At 51.5% G+C, this 16,734-nt stretch overlaps 1 protein-coding gene across 1 annotated transcript in view; it reads right to left on the reverse strand.

Moving 5' to 3' along the window:
- Positions 1-11,597, reverse strand: part of LOC121443532 (histone-lysine N-methyltransferase PRDM16-like) — a 133,460-nt gene extending 121,863 nt beyond the window's left edge. The window contains exon 1 of the mRNA XM_041645297.1: positions 11,505-11,597. Within this exon, the coding sequence (XP_041501231.1) occupies positions 11,505-11,597 (93 nt within the window). The remainder of the gene's footprint in view (positions 1-11,504) is intronic.
- Positions 11,598-16,734: the final 5,137 nt, after the last annotated feature.

A 16,734-nucleotide genomic window follows, 5' to 3' on the forward strand; every position in this document is an offset into this window, starting at 1 on the left:
CCTTGAGCAGATCCAATCAGATCCTCATTTCACTGGCTCTGCCTTTGTGTGGGATATGGAAGGGGCCAAGTGGGCAGGAGGACCAGGGAAGCAGCTGTGTGCATGAGTGAGGGCCAGGTCTGCCAATGCCTGCAGGATGGTGCCCACCATCTCCTCAATGTCCACATCCTTGCTCGCGTTCAGAAACCAGTCACAGCCTCCAGAGCACCTGGCTGGATTCTAGAAAACTCAAGATCACTTGCCAGGCAAAAATTATGAGAAAAGAAAGACTTAAGCGAGATAGTAATTTATGATTTCCACTGGGCTAGTCTCTCTGGTCCCCACGCATCAGCCGCACATCTCATATGGATAATACTCTGCCCAGCAGAGACAGGCTGGCCCCAAGAGCTGCTGGATCTGTGCCCATCCGGAGCAACCATTGGGGACCTGAAGGCATTACTTTGCCCTCTGTGTAGTGTCTACTCTCAGGGTCACAACAACACCCCATTCCAAATCTCAAACCTACAGAATGCCAGGCACCCCGAGTCCTTACAGCAAGCACACTTGCCTGGCAGCTGGTTTCAGGAGACCCGGGACTCACACCCCAAGGCCTCTTTTCTCTGTTCCCTGCCCTCACCATCCCCCCCCAAAAAAAATACAAAGGAGAAGAATGTAATGGAAAAGCCAGCAAAGCAGCAGCAGTAGCAAAATAACCCTCTGCTAATGGCTACCAAACTTGCTGAGTGTCAGTTCTCGTGACTCTGTGCAGGGCGAGTGCAACGATCACGCAGCTTCCAGACAAGGCCTTTCTCCGGCAGGAGCCGACATGACAGGGCCTGGAAGGCAGGTGCTACTGTAATTAGCTATTGTTTGACTATCAAAAGTCAGGGCTGATTAAAGCCACTAAGCACAAGTGCGCTATTTTATTTCAAAGAATATTATGAACTGCACGCTGGGGCCCTTTCAGAACGGACCTTCCTTCCGCAGCCGGCTAAGAGCCCATGCCAGCAGTAATCAAACGCAAAATCTGCATAAACCTTCAGGGTTTAATTCAAGCAGAGACCTTTCATTAGAAATATGTTACTTTATGAAATCTGGTCGCCAGCAAGGGGAGAAAAATGTGGCTTCTTAAGAAAAGTGAATGGCACCTCTTTAGTGATTAACCCAAGATTAATGGAGGCCCCCACTGCTCGGCCTAAGTCCATTTTATTGCTAATTCATTTAGGTACCATTTCAGATCTGCCTGACGAAAGTTACCTGCTAGGGCGTCAGGTTTTGGCAAGCAAGGATAGCCATTACGGTCAAATCCCAAATACACTTTTTATTAAAGAAGCTTAGAAAAGTGTCTCATATTAGTCTTTTTTTCCTCCTTGCTTTTTTAGGGACTTTCTATTTAATGTACTCAATTAGTTAAAAACTTGGATCCTGGCTCATTAATCACAGATTGATGCGACTGGTTCACTTTGGGCAGCTCCCTCCCTCCTTCCCTCTCTCTCTCCCTCTCTCTCTGTACACACACACACACACACACACACACACACACACACACCTACACAGATGCCCCACACATGTGAATGCATGCATGACTCTATGCACCCACATGCGCATGCACACATGCACACACATATGTATATGCTCCGCCAACATGCATATTTACATGTACATTCGCATACATATACTAACCTAATTCACACATACCATATATGTACATACACACACATGCTCAAATATGCACACTCATACTTACACATTGGCATAGTCATATAACTGCTCATACCTACACACATATGGATGTATATGCATGTGACTCACCACATATATGCATTCATATGACATATGCATGTACCTCTATGCACATGTATATGTATATGTGCTCCCTGTATACATCCACATATGAATATCTACACATGTACAAACAGACATGACTATACACATGAAAGCACACAGGCACACATGCTAATATCCTCCAAACTCACCACACATGTATACGTACATGCTGTACCTTCCATGTGCACACAGCAGAGGACACTCAGGGTGCCATGGACAGGATCATAATCTACGTGGGAGGGGTCCTCCACCTCAGATTCTCCCAGAAATCACCTCAATGTCAAGGGAGCCTTTATTTTCCCAGGCACTGGGGTGGCAAACCAAGGTGTGGGGCGGGGTCCCTGAGGAGGCAGCTCCTTGCTTCCCACAGAAACCCGGATTAGGGATACACGGGAATCAGGTTAGGTCCTGCTAAGCCATGGTGTCCAGCACATGCTGTCCCTGTCCCACTTGTCTTCCAATCCCTTTCTGCTTCTGGGGAGGAGCTTTTATGTCCTTCTGATTCCAGATACAGACCATGACTGCCCTGAGTGACCATCTAGGCTCAGGGTCACCTGGCCCTCTTCCTGAGCAAGGATACAGTTTGGGACGGGGATTGGGGGAAGCATCGCCTGCAGGAAACCAGGAGTGTTACGGTTTGTGTGTGGAATGTCTCTCACGTGTGTACTAACACTGGCGGCCTAAGGTGCTGGTACTGTTTGGAGAGGTCGTAGAGCCTCCAGGAGGCCAGTGCCAGTGGCCACCGAGGGACCTTGCGGGTTCTACCCAAGTTCTCTGCCCTGACTGGCACGCCCAGCCACTACAGTGCCACCGACCACATATATCTCCACCATGACGGTAGACAATAAAGAAGAGTAAGCCCCTCCCCTTCTTAAGTCATTATATCAGAAGTTTGGAAATAGTGATGGAAAAATAACTCACATAGAGGGGCTCCACCTGAAAGGGAAAAAAAGTGTGGGCCCGCCCAGTTCCCCTCTCCTTCTATCCTCAAGATCCAGTTGGGATCTCCTTGGCTTGTATAGAGAGATTCAGAAAAGAGATTCAGCAGATGCAGAGATGTTAGAGGTCAGCTACATCCATTCTGTTTGCACCATGGGAGCACCAGAGCTCCTATGTGACAGACTCCCCCTTTAGCTGGGCCTCCAAGTCTCCGCGGGTCTGTGGAGGTCACAGCTCTGTCATTTGTAGTGGGTCTTACAGTGTAAACACAGCCTTGACTTGCCAACACTCACAGAGGGTGGAAACCCTGTGGGGTAGCCATGGTCAGCTGTGGGTGTGGAACACAAGAGCTAAGAAATGACTGCAGGGACCTGACCCACACTAAGGAAGCAGACCTAGCCCCTGCTTCCATGGAGTCCACTTTATAAGACACTGGCCATGGTCCCAGTCAAATTCTCGGAGCAAGCCTACGTGCACCCTCTAACGACCTGGTCAGAGCAATACCCAGGCCCAAGCCTGTGACTGACTCTAGCTACCCTGTGTCCTGTTCCCCAGCGCATGAGTGAAGGGAGTAGGCCCTCAGCTTAGGCAAGGACAGGGAGGGCCAAAGCCCTTGTGTAACTTGTTCAGGGCCTGGAATGCTGGCTCGAAGCCCTGTGTCAGGCCTGAGAGACTCTATCCTGCTACCTCCCAAGGACATGGGCATTAGATGAAAAGATTTTATGCCTTCCTTCAGATTTTGGACCCGAGAGAAGGTAGCCACTACACACTGGGCTGTCCTAACTTGTGTTAGCCCAGAATTGGCATGATTATTCACAGGCCAATGACATGACATCCACTAGGGAGGAGCGTGGGAGGTGGGTGCTTCTAGATCTAGACCATCACGAGGAACAGCAAGGAGTCCCTGGAAGGATCCTGAGAATAGAGACTGTGGTGCTGTGCAGTGTGGGAGCCCCTGACCCTGTCTCTGTGATGGGGTGCAGTGTGGGAGACCCTGACCCCTGTCTCTGTGATGGGGTGCAGTGTGGGAGACCCTGCCCCTGTCTCTGTGATGCTGTGCAGTGTGGGAGCCCCTGCCCCCTGTCTCTGTGGTGCTGTGCAATGTGGGAGCCTCTGCCCCCTGTCTCTGTGGTGCTGTGCAGTGTGGGAGATCCTGCCCCCTGTCTCTGTGATGCTGTACAGTGTGAAAGCCCCTGCCCCTGTCTCTGTGATGGGGTGCAGTGTGGGAGACCTTGCCCCCTATCTCTGTGATGCTGTGCAGTGTGGGAGACCCTGCCCCCTGTCTCTGTGATGGGGTGCAGTGTGGGAGACCCTGCCCCTGTCTCTGTGATGCTGTGCAGTGTGGGAGCCCCTGCCCCCTGTCTCTGTGGTGCTGTGCAATGTGGGAGCCTCTGCCCCCTGTCTCTGTGGTGCTGTGCAGTGTGGGAGATCCTGCCCCCTGTCTCTGTGATGGGGTACAGTGTGAGGGACCCTGCCCCCTGTCTCTGTGATGCTGTGCAGTGTGGGAGACCCTGCCCCCTATCTCTGTGATGGGGTGCAGTGTGGGAGACCCTGCCCCCTGTCTCTGTGATGAGGTGCAGTGTGGGAGACCCTGCCTCCCTACACAGGACTAGATCAGGCACTCTCCTGAGCACCAAGGTGCTGATTTTTTCTGGGTCCCAAGAACTTCAGTGGAAAATGCAGTAATCCCACACACCCTTCCTGTGGTACGGCTAGCCCTGGGCTGTGATGTAATAAAGATTACATCACAGGACCCAGGCTTATGACAGAAGTCCTCCTATACCTGCCCTGTAGGAAGTGGAGCCAGGACCCAGGACCCAGGACCCAGGACTGGGAAGTTCCAGGCCACCAGTCCTCCCAGAATAACATTTATGAGTCTGTTAGAAGCTGTGATTCTCCTGTGACTCACGAGAACACTTTCTTCACCTGGATAGACAGCCAGCAGGTAACCTAGAGCTAGAAGAACCGTGACATTACATGGGGACCGTGTCCGGCAGCAAAGACTGCAGTCGGTGGCTGGGTAGGGCTAGCAGCTAAGCAGTCGGCACAGGCAGGCAAGGGCAGGGTGTGCCTGTGCTGCTGAGTGGGAAGGCCTGTATGAAGGACTCTGACTCTGAGCCATTGATTGGTTCCTGGGACTCAGGATTGGTAACTTCAGTCTGATCCTGAAACAGACCGGAGTGTGATGCCAGGTGTTTCTTCCAATTGGCCTTGCCCTAAACTGAGGCTGAGACACACAAGCCCCAGCTTCTGCCTCAGGCTAGGACTTGAAGTGACTGTAAGGTCCTTGGGGGCCGTGGGAAGTCCTCTGGGTACCTGGCTGGTCTCAGTCTCCAGCTCATTCACCACTTCCAGGTGAATTTACCCCGGGGAATTCAGAGGTCCTCTGCTCACTGTTATTACAACGCTTTTAGCACCATGGCCACCAAGAAGACTCCTCACATTTGACCCTAGGGCCCATCCCTACCTCCAGGCCTTTTCAGGCTTCACCCTGTTTAGCTGGCTGTGATGGGAAGGTGAGTAGGGCAACTTCTTGGTTTGGAGAAGCACTTGGATCTATCCTTGAGGAACACATGGCAGGGGAGGACTAGTACTTTCAATTCCCATCTTGAGAGCCGAGGACGCAAACAGGACCCTGGTCTTGCTTCTGTACCTATATAAATCACAGATACCTCCTCTGGTCTTGCATTCCTATGCTAGATGAGGGATCAGGAAGGGCCCATGTCCAGTTGCAAGGAGGCCTCACTCCTTTCCGGGACTGACCAGCTAGCTCTCAGCCACCGAAGAACATGGGCACAGACACCTTTATCTGTGAGAGACCAGCATATCACTAGCTCCCTCTGTCTGAACCTTTCTAGAAAAGTAGACCATATCCTGCACCAGTCCTTGGCCCTTATGGTTATAAAGGGTAGGACCAAGGCCTAAACTGCCATTTCTACAGAGTCCAACAAGACCTGGAGGTGAGAAAAGGCTACTGAATTTCACAGGCAGCCTAGGTCTTAGGTCCCAGGGATACGACATACATACAAACTATTGCAGTCCATAGTAAAGAGGGTGGGAGCATCTCTGGCACCAAGAAGATGTTTGACAGGGAGGGTTGGGGTCCTGGCCCAATGAAGACTCCTGGGTCTTTACCTCTAGGGTTCTGGGAACATTAGAATATAGTGGGACTCTTGAGGAGAGGGGGCCACCTTGGCCAATCTCTGGTGATTTGCCCAGGGCCTCTAGAGTGATGACCGGCAAGGGGCTGAAGGTTGAGGAGGTGACCCAGCTTCCTGCTGGGGGTGGTGGGTCTCTGAAGCAGACACTGGAGGGCGGGCAGGCTTCCTTCAACCTGCCCAGAGCCAGGGGTGGGCCTGCTGCTCAGGGCTGTGGGCCCTGCTCAGCCTCCTCAGCCAGCCTCAAGCCTGCGAGTGGCCCTGTCCGCTCACCCTCGTTTGCAGCTCTCCTCCCCAAGCACGTGTTAATTATCCTGCCACCGCTGTAATTTCTCCCCGTGGTCCATTAATTAAGGGGTCACAATCCCAGAGCATGTTTACCCAATAAGCTTTCTTTTTTAATTATCCTAATTGCTCGGAGACTGACAAAGACGCTGCCCTTCTCCTTCCCAGTGGATTAGCAGATGACAAACGCACACTTCCACACGACCCACGAGAGGTGAGGCTCGCCAAGCGCCAACCTCCGGTCCAGTTGGCTAACACTGGGTGACTTACCCAGGGGGCCTGCGTGCGTGGGCGTGTCTAAATGTGATACCACAGGCCTTGAGGAGTCCTGAGGTCACCACCAATTCTTATCTCTAGCTCAGATACATAGGCTTCTCCTTCAGAAGTTGGGTGGAACCATAGCTGCCCGAGTCATGCGTCTAACTTGGCTCGGAGTCTGCCCCACCATCCTTCATGGTGGGCTGAGTGAGGTTCTCTACGGCTGGACCAGTCAGTCCTCAGTCTCCAACACATTTACCCATTGATCTCATGCTGAATTGTGGATAGAGAATCTCCTCCCAGCATAGAGATGCTGGCTTTGCTCAGCTCCAGCTAACAAGGGCAGGAAAACAGCAGTGCTCAAGGACTATTATACAGATCCAGCCCCTCTCATCATGAGCAGCTGGGGTGGGGGAATCAAAGAACGTGGCACCTGAGGATGGATTGCCCTGGGCTGTCTGACACAGATCAGGTCCTTCAAGTTGGCAGCAGAGCTAAGAGTCACTCTGCACTGTGTCCCCCCCAAAAATAGAAAGCACAAGTCAAATGGATCATCGCACACACACATGGTTCATGGAGCACTAGTCACAGCAACATGAATGAACAGATAGGCCAGGTGTGGAGCCCATCTGCATGCCACCGCACACACGGACCTAGAACATAGTTTATTTTTATCCAATGTCCATTATGGGAAAATCCAGAGACTGACTACAGATACATCACAACTGGGGACTAGAGGAAGGAGAACACTGAGATCTTATCACTGGATGGGCACGATGTCTCTGCTGGGCTCGCGAAAGCATTCTAAGACAGAGCATCTACCATGATGAACATGCTGGGTACCCCAAAACTGCTCACTTTAAAAGCAGGTGTGTCTGTGTGTAGCAACAATCCCAGCACTGGGGAGGTGGAGACAGGCAGGTTCCTGAGGCTTGCTGGCCTGAAGGCTAGCTGACTTGTCCAGCTCTGGGTGCAGGGGCAAGCCTTGTTTCAAGAGAGGAGGTAGAAGACTGGAGAGACGGCTTTGCCAGTTAAGAGCATTGGCTGATTTTGCGGTGGAACTGAATTTGGTTTCCAGCAAGTTGGCAGCTTACAGATATCCATGACTCCAGTTCCAGGGCATCCAGTGCCCTCTTCTGGCCTTTGAGGGTACCAGACACATGTGGTGCACCTACACACATGCAGACAAAACATGCATACACACACAAAACAAAACTCTTTAAAAAAAATAAGGTGGAGAGAGGTGGAGGAAGGATACTCAGTGTTGACCTCTGGTTTCCATATGCACAGTCATGCACACGTCATGTCATGCCTGCACATGTACCCAGACACACATGAACACATGAACACAGATACAATCTGAAGGGTGACAGTCAGGCTCCACAGTGCACCCTGTCACACTCATGACAGACATGTATGGCAGAGCCTGGTATTAAGAAATCTGGTGGGTTATGCCAGCCATGGTAAAGGAAGGCCTTGGAACTGCAAGATCTTGGCCCTTTTACGGCACTCCAGTACCCCCCCCACCCCCACCCAACAAATCCCGACAGCAACACCTCGACTTGTTTATCCGTCCCTTTCTAGTGTGAACCACGCTGAGCACACAGGCCTCTCTGGGGCTCTGGGGATTGGTAGGTAATTAATTCACGTCTGCTGAGGTAAGCACCAGAGGCCCCCGGGGGAGAGGAGGCTCCAACTCTCTTGGTGGATTAGGCATACATGGCCGGCCTCAGCCACCTCTACCCGCTCTCCTGGCGTCTGGCTGTGCCAGGCAGGCCTGCCAGTTCCATGGAAGTTTACGTCTCTTTAATAAAGATTAAGATGTCAGAGGGCCAGTGTTGTACAAAATCCCACTTTTATTAACTTCTCATTACCAACTGAAGAGCGAGGCCTCTTTCTGAACTTCCGAAGCGGCATGGTTTCTGGAGAAAATGGTTATTAAATATGCATTCACGATGGCTGCGGCTAGGGCAGTTCTTGCTGAGTAAGCAACTGGGCTGCACGCCTCCCCGGCTGGACCCAAAACAATGGGGGACTTAATGAAGAGAGTGACCGTATGGCCTTGCCAGGCTGGAGGGCATCCCTGGAGGGGGCTGGGCTTCGTGTGGTATCAGCTGGTGATGATGAAGGGCCCTGGGGATCTCAGGCCTTGGTCTTGACCAGAAGCCAGTCCTCGGACTCCGGTAGGTGACATCAGTACCCATGCTGCACTGGCTGGACTGTATTATTAACTGGATCTCACCATCATCTCCCTGTGACACCCTCAGTTCCCTGCTTGAACCCCCAGGATGAACTGGGTGACTGGTGGCAAGAGCTCTCTCTGCCTGTGCTGGAATCCCAGGGGTCTCCAGGGGCTGCTGACTGACACCGCTGCCCCTTTTCACTGTGACTCCTTGTCACCCCGAGAGTTTGAGTCCCGTGGTACAAGCACCAGACCCCTTACAGAGAAACCACGCTCTGGTAACCTACCTCTCTTCTTCACCTCCATGCACCACCCCCTTTTCCTACTCCATCTTCCATCACGAGCTCTAGCTCCATTACCTCTTCCCCTTCCTCACCTCACTAGCCCCTATCAGCCATGCCCAATCCAACCCCATCCTAGCGACTGATCCTTCTCGGACTACACCAGGCACACCTGTTATGACCCCCGACTGAGCCTCCTTGGGTCACACCTGCTATGACCCCCAACTCGGCATTGGCCAGGCTTCTGGAGGCCAAGGTCACCTCCCTCTGACCCTGACTCTGAGTCTCACTTGTGCTGTAAGTCTCCTCCAGCCTTCCCCTCCGGGCTCTAGGTAGGAAAGGAGGGCTATCTCCTCCATCATTGCTCACACCTCTCCCCGGGGCTTCTCCTCCTGCACACGCCCTTCTGCCAGCAGCTCACACACAGGCTGTCCTGCCCCTCATCCTACACGCACACAGTTTCAGTTGCCAAGAACAAGGCTCCACTTTCTACAGGTACAAACATGATTCACTCCATAGAAAACCACACTTCGAATTGTGGATCCAAGTCTCTTCTCAAAGCTATCATTTCATGATAAGCAGGCCCACCCACTCGCTCATCTTCTGCTGGGAGCAGCCAGTTAGGATTCCCGCATAGCCCGAGGACAAGGGGGGAATTCTCACTCCCTGAAGAGTGAAACAGGACAGAAGGATTAAGTCCATTCCACTTACAGTATGTTCAGATGATGATGAATGAATTCATATCATCTGGACTGCGAGCACCCGCCTGCTGTCCCCATGTTCCCCATGTCAGCTTCTGTCACTCCCACATCACCATCTCATCACCACCATCACTACCATCCTTGTTCTTGATGATGTCACCAAGTCCACTGCCTTTGGGTACCCAAGGACTCAGTAGTGCATGTCTGCAGGCTCCATGAGGAAAGTGAAAGGGTCCCTTCAAGGGGGCTTACGTGTTGCCACTTCATCCCTGGAACTCTCAGCTCTACCTCCAAGGCCTACCAGACCCCAGTTTCCAGCCCTGGCTGTGCTTCCGTGATCCTTCTCCTTATAACCTCTCCTAGGTTTCCTCTTTTTTCCGGTCAAGGGGCCGAGGACCCTCATTCCAAGCAGGTGGAGTGTGTGCCTAGGAGCTCTTTCCTGAGCTCAGAACCCTTGGGAAGAGCCAGGAGGGAATGAGACGAGGAAAGATGGGACATATGGAAAAAGGGGTTCCTTTCACCAAATGGAGAGATGAATGAATGTCGGTCACTTGGCCCCTTCTGTCATCTTCCCGGGGAACGTCCAAAGGTCTTTTCTGAGTGTCTCTTATCTACATTGTTGGACAGGGTTCTTCTCTAGTGCTTGTCTGGTCCGGGCTGGCCTCCTTGGAGTAAATGATATCTTTTGCTGAATGAGACTATTGCTCTGTGGCCCAGAGAAACTAGCAGCTGAAGTCTGCAGGGTTGTGTGAGGTGGCTGCAGCGGTGTGGGAGCTCTCGGGTGGAATTCCCAGTGAGGTGACACAGCCTGTAGTCCTGACACACCTTGTCACGGGTTTGTGCTCTGGCTGCCTCTCCTGGGACTCCAGAGCACTGGACCAGTCTCCAGACGAGGTACCTGGGGGTCAGGTCCTCCCCAGGCCAGACAAGCTGGGTATGGTATAAGTGGGGGCAGCCGCCGTGAGTACAGGGTTGTGTAACCTGTGCTCCAGGGCCTGTCTGCCGAGAGGGAGAAGGGACTCTCGCTGCTGTGTAAACACAGTCTCTAAAGGGCTCTGCGTTCTCACCCCTCTCTCCCGGCTCTCCAAGCACACGGAGTTGCAGGCTTATCAGGAGGCTGTCTGGCGGTTAAAAGATGTTTCCCTGCATTGTGAGGCTGCATGGAAACCAAGGCATGTCAGCCCCCAGGACAAAGGAACTCAAGTGTTTGAAAGGCAAAAATATTTTGACCTGGCTACATCATTTTTCAAAGGAAAAAAGTAATTCACGGCTCACAATCTACTGCTAATTCACAGGAAGTCCTGTACTTCTTATTAAATCCCCAAGGCCCGCTTTTCTATGTGAGAGGTCGTCTATGAGGGCCAGGGTGTGAGGGAGGTTTATGACTTCTCCTTCCACCTCTTCCTGTTATTTTTTCTTTTTAATACCTTGTCTTGCTGAATGAACCCTCTCTGCAGTGCTGTCCCAGGCCTTATCTTTGGGGTCCATACTGCTGGAGAGTTTGAATGAGTACACAGTGACTGCCTTGGGCTGGCAAGTCAGGAACTAAGACCCTAAGAAACTAAGTGATTCATCCAGGTCACCCCCATAGTGGGGAGCCATAACTGAAGCTCCCATAGTTCTCATAGCCCTCTGGGAGTAGCCTCTCCTGGTTCTTAGGTTCCCTTAGCAATGGTGCATCTGGAGAAGTCCTCAAGGACTCATGGATATCAGTTACCATCATCAACATACTACCATCTCACCACTATCAACTTCCCCATGATTATTACCACCACCATCACGTCACCATCATCACTTCTGCCCCCCTCATCACCGCCATCTCTATTACCACCATCATCGCTGCCATCACCGTCACCACCACCATCATCTCCACCATCACCACCATCATCTCCACCATCACCACCATAACTGTCGCCATCACCATCACCACCACCATCACCACCATCACGACCATCATTGCCGCCATCACCATCACCACCATCATCATCATCACCATCATCACCGCCATCATCATCACCACTGTTATCACTGCCATTGTCATCACCACTGCTATTGCCACCATCATTATCACCACCATCATGGCAGCCATCACCATCACCACCATCATCACTGCCATCAACACCCTCACAACTGCCATCCCTGACCTTTGCCTCACTCTGTGCCACAAAGTGTGTCAGGTGCTGCTACCTGTGCTCGATACATAGTAACTCATGTAAACAACCACAACTTTGAAGCAAGAACCTCTCTGGAAATGCCTGGCTACCACAGAGTCCTTTGCACTTCCATGTCCCCTACAGAGGTGTTTGCAGACATGAGATTTCTGGAGTGTATCAGTGAGACCTAGCATGGCAATGAGTTGAACCAAGCTCCACAGTGCCTCTGAAACTGCACTTGGGGTTTGGTTCTCAGACGACAGGAGTCCCCATTGTGCAGGATGTCTTCCCATGGGCTACAAGGCAGGAGGACCTTCTCTGACTGGTGAAGGAACAGTTTCCTTTCCTTGGAAGGGGCTCAGTGGGGTGAGAAGACACCACACTTCCATAGTGGAGTCTTCTATGTGAGGGGGATCCCAAAGGGCCCCAATAAGAACAAGAGCTTTGATGGGAATTTGAGTTACATGCCATCTCAAAAGCTGGGCATTTAATAAAGAAGGCAAATTGGGGGAACACCCTTTCTATAACACCAGGTGTAAGAAGATGGGGTCACAGCACAAGGATTGCCAATGAACAAGGAGGAGTGGGGATGAGGTGTACCTCAGACTTCAGGAGGGACCTGGGGAGAACACAGGGCTCCTGGGGAGCACAGGAGGTGGGCTGCCAGGTCAAGGCTTATTGGGTGCTCTCTGGGCACAAGAGGTACTGAAGAGCCTGAGTCTATCTGGATCAGAAGCTCCCCTACCACCACCACACACAACTGAGAACAGGCTGCCACTTTGTACTTGGCTGACCTTGGGAGAGTGAATGTACTGTCCTAATCAGTTTCCTCATAAGTACACAAACGGAGTATAGCTACTGCTCTGCAGGGTAGCTGTGAGTCCCCTAGAGGTCCTGAGATGTGTCCTAAGAATAGGCAGGCTGGCTTCTGCCACCAGAGCCTCAGAGTCACCGTGGTATGACAGCCAACAGAAAGGCAAAAGCTTACCCTGACACAGCCATTGCACACTGAGTCCAGCTGTGTCACCTGATACCCCCAACAGCAGACACTCTCCTTCAGACCTGCCCTGGGCCTCTTCAGGTGAGCTGAGCAGGGAGGGGCAGTTCTGTCTCCTGGGAGCCGCACATGGGAAGCCATGGGACAGAGGTGCTCCACGCCCCCAGTCCTACCCCACTCCAGGCGGCCACCAATCCTGCCCCCTCTGAGGTCTAATTTGATGTTTTCTTCCACCTTGCCAGCTCCCTCTCACTCCTGCCTCTGCACTGCTTGTCCAAAACAGAAGTACAAAGGGAGGAAAGCTATTCAAATCCCTCCTCCTTGGTTTATTTTTGCAGCTCTCTGGGGTGCCCGGGCTTCAGAGTCTCTTCTGATAATTATCTGCCCTTTCAGGGCCTTAGGAACCCAGAATCCCCAGTTCAGAGGGCTAGAAGGAAGCCCTGGCCTGGCCTGGCCATGGCACACTGGACCTTCTAAGCAAATGCTACGGGCACAGGAGCTTGTCTTTCCCTCCTCACCCTGTGAGTAGTGTGAAGGAGATTCTGTAGCCTCTGAGCCCCCCACACCCTGCTGGTCTGTGATGAACACCATGCCAGACTCTGTCTGGGTGATAATTTTCCGTCCCCGACAACGCAAACATTTCTGAGGCTAATCCTCCAGGTCTCAGCCATTGCTCAGAAATAACGGAGCCGAGGCTCCGACATAAAATAATACATCTTGCTTTTTATGACTTCATTTATCAACAGCACACTGGAGCAACATCTTGCTAACTGGGTGAGAAGAAGCTGTTGTTTGCTGGGTGCAGTAGGCTGATGGACGTGGGTGTCAGGTGGATAACGAATCCCGTTAGCATACAAAGAGGCCGAGGCAGAGAGAGGGTATTCGTCAGAGAAAGAAAGAAAGAGTATTAAAAAAGAAAATGGCATATCATGCTGAATCTGTTAAATTAAGAACTGCGCTCCCTCTTACCAAAACCAATTTGTTATCCTTGCTGTTTCTCCCTGTATATGGTGGGAGAAAAGGAGTTGCTCAGGATCCGGCTGGGCCTCCTGGCTCACTGGTGCCCAGGGGCACAGCCCAGTCCATCTGCATATGGGGGTATTTCTGCCTCAAAAGCACAGACAGGGCCAGCAAGGTGTCTCAGCAGGCAAGATGCTTATTGCTAAGTCTGGCAACCTAGGTTAGATCCCTAGGACCTACATGGCAGAAAGAAAGAGAATTCATGAATGTCCTCTGACATCCCTCATTGCCATGGAACATACATGCTTATGGGCACACACACACACATGCACACACACATGTAATTTTAAAAATTAAAAGATTGCAGTAGAGAAAGACCATTATAGAGTCACAGTTGATCAAGGTGCAGACCACAGCTGACTCTGGGATGCCCAACTCCAACTGATACATCTACAACACAGGCCCTATACTATATGTAAGGCTCTTATACTATAAGAATGCCACAGGATACTGGTCAGGAAGGTTGCAAGAGCCAGAGGACCTGGCTGTCTGCTTGAGATTGTGTTTTCTATCTATGGCAGGAAATCTGCATACAGGAAATTCCAACAATATGGTTGCATCAACAAGATAGAAGACAACAAGCACAGTTGACATGGTACGGGACCTCACGTCTAAGAGAATCAGTCTTCTCCAGAGGTGAGCCCCCATGATAGGGTAGCCGATCCTAAGAGGTTGGTCCAAAAGACACATAACCAACACTCAATGATCTTAGCAGGATGTATTCACCAACTTATGCACGCGTGTATGTAACTATTACGATTGGAGACTAAGTGGCCATGAATCTGAAAAGGGGAAGAGTCATAGGGAGAGTTGGGTGGAGGAGAGGGAGGGGAGAACAATAAAAATACAGTACTCACAATTCGAAATTCTCAGAAACATAAATTTTAAAAATTAAAAAGGGAAAATTTGAAAATTAAAAATAGAAATAGCACAGAGCCCACCGCACAGGGGTGTCCTGGAAATGTAGCCCCATGAGGCGTATTCAGCTTGAAATGGGATACAACAGAAGAGAGAGAAGAGCAGGGACCCTCTGTGTACAGGACCGAGTTCTCAAGACCCCAACTCTGGGAGAGGATAACTTGGCAAATCAGCACCCCGGACAGCTCCCCGCCCCCACAGTAGGTGCTTGTTAGCAAGCGCGTCTTCAGTGGGCAAAGGAAGCAAAGTTGGACGTTGCTAGGCTGCAAGATTCCAAGATACAAGGAATTCCACAGGTGTGGACCCTGCTGTGTGTTCACCTGCTGGTGGCTTCATTCACAGGTCTGCGTGCATTCGAGATTTCTATTCGTTCTGTTTTCATGCTTTGACCTGGAAGCCTTCTTTTTGACGTCACATTGTCTAGATGGGGATTTAGGGGCACTGAACACTGGGTTGGTCACTCTGGTTTCTACGCACTGGTATCCAACCATTAGCCAATAACAACTAGCCAGGGGCCACCCTGGGTTTCTTCTTTCCCAGAAAAAGGCACCGGGACACTGCTAAGACACACTTGGCATCTCCTGAAGCAAGGGGCCATTTCCCCTACAGCTCTGGGGAAGTCCAGAGTCTCGACCTGAGACTGTCCCTCTCAAGGGGTAAGCATGTCAACAGGTCAACCTGAGTCCAGCAGGGACAGGTAAAGTCACAGCGGTTGAATGTGACAGAAGGGTAGCTGTGCATTCTTCATCCTATCTCTGTACTTAAGGGCTACTTGCCTCAGACTTCATTCTCAACAGATATAGAAGGAGGAGCAGTACCCTAGCTTGTGACCTACAAGCTAGGCAGATGTCAGCCCAGATACCACCTCCTCCAGAAAGTGTGCTGCCCCATCCAACTCTGTGGCATCAATAAGAGAGGCACTGTCACAGAAGTGGCCACATGCTCTTTCTGTGCTCTGGCATAGAAGTGAGCCTGTCTACTTCTTCCTCCTCCCCACCCCCGAGCCCCAGGATCATACACCCCAGACAGCTGACAATAGATGCTCATATCCTATGGGGCCCAGCCATCAGAGGACAGCCATGTTCTGCTGACCCACAGGCAACCTGTCTCGTCTGCGTGAGTGAGTCAGGGATGCTATTTCACGTCACAGGGTCCTAGAATGATGGAGGAAGGTCATTGGCCAATAAACGAACTGCCTGGGTCCATCTGATAGGGCAGAATTTAGAGAGGCGGAGTAAATAGAACAGAATGCTGGGAGGAAGAGGAAGTGAGCTCAGAAACCATGCAGCTCCTCTCAGAGGCAGATACGATGAAGCAAGCCACCAGGTCAGACATGCTGAATCTTTCCAGGTAAGACCGGTGCTACACAGTTTATTAAAGATGGGTTGATTGGGATATGAGAATTAGCCAGTAAGGGCTAGAGCTAATGGGCCAAGCAGTGTTTAAATGAATATAATTTGTGTGTTGTTATTTCGGGGCATAAGCTAGCAGGCGGCCAGGAGCCGGGCTGTGGGAAGAGGCCCACAGCTCCCCACTACACTAGAATGCTTTGTCATCTAGCAACATCAGGACACTAACTTACCATTCCAGCCACTTTCACTGACTCCAGCCCACCCAGGCTTGCCAGGTCCTGAACTCAGGCCTATAGTTCACGACCACTCCAACTTCAGCTGTGGAGGGGCCAATATGACCCTCACATCGTGCCTGCAGAGCAATACTGGAGCCATGTGGAACCACCAGACACATACACTTAAGAGTCCTTGCCAAGAACTGTCTACTGGCTAGCGTTTGACAGTGTTGCCTTGTGCCCTGTCCCGCCCAGTCTCCCTGCCTCCAGCTCAGTAAAGCACAACTAACAATGTCTGAGGGGTGACAGTAAACATGTCTATCACAAGGCTACACTTGTGTAAGTGACCACCACAGGTGTAGACACCACAAATAAGTTTGTGTGGCTCCTGGTACGCAGTGCCCTCACTGGGGCCAGGGCGGTGGAACCCATCATGTCTGTCTGCCGTTCCCCTTCGCACTCTCCCTTC

The sequence above is a fragment of the Microtus oregoni genome, unplaced genomic scaffold, assembly GCF_018167655.1.
Source record: "Microtus oregoni isolate MIOR12 unplaced genomic scaffold, Mior012 000109F_ref0000275, whole genome shotgun sequence".
NCBI classification, from domain to species: Eukaryota; Metazoa; Chordata; class Mammalia; order Rodentia; family Cricetidae; genus Microtus; species Microtus oregoni.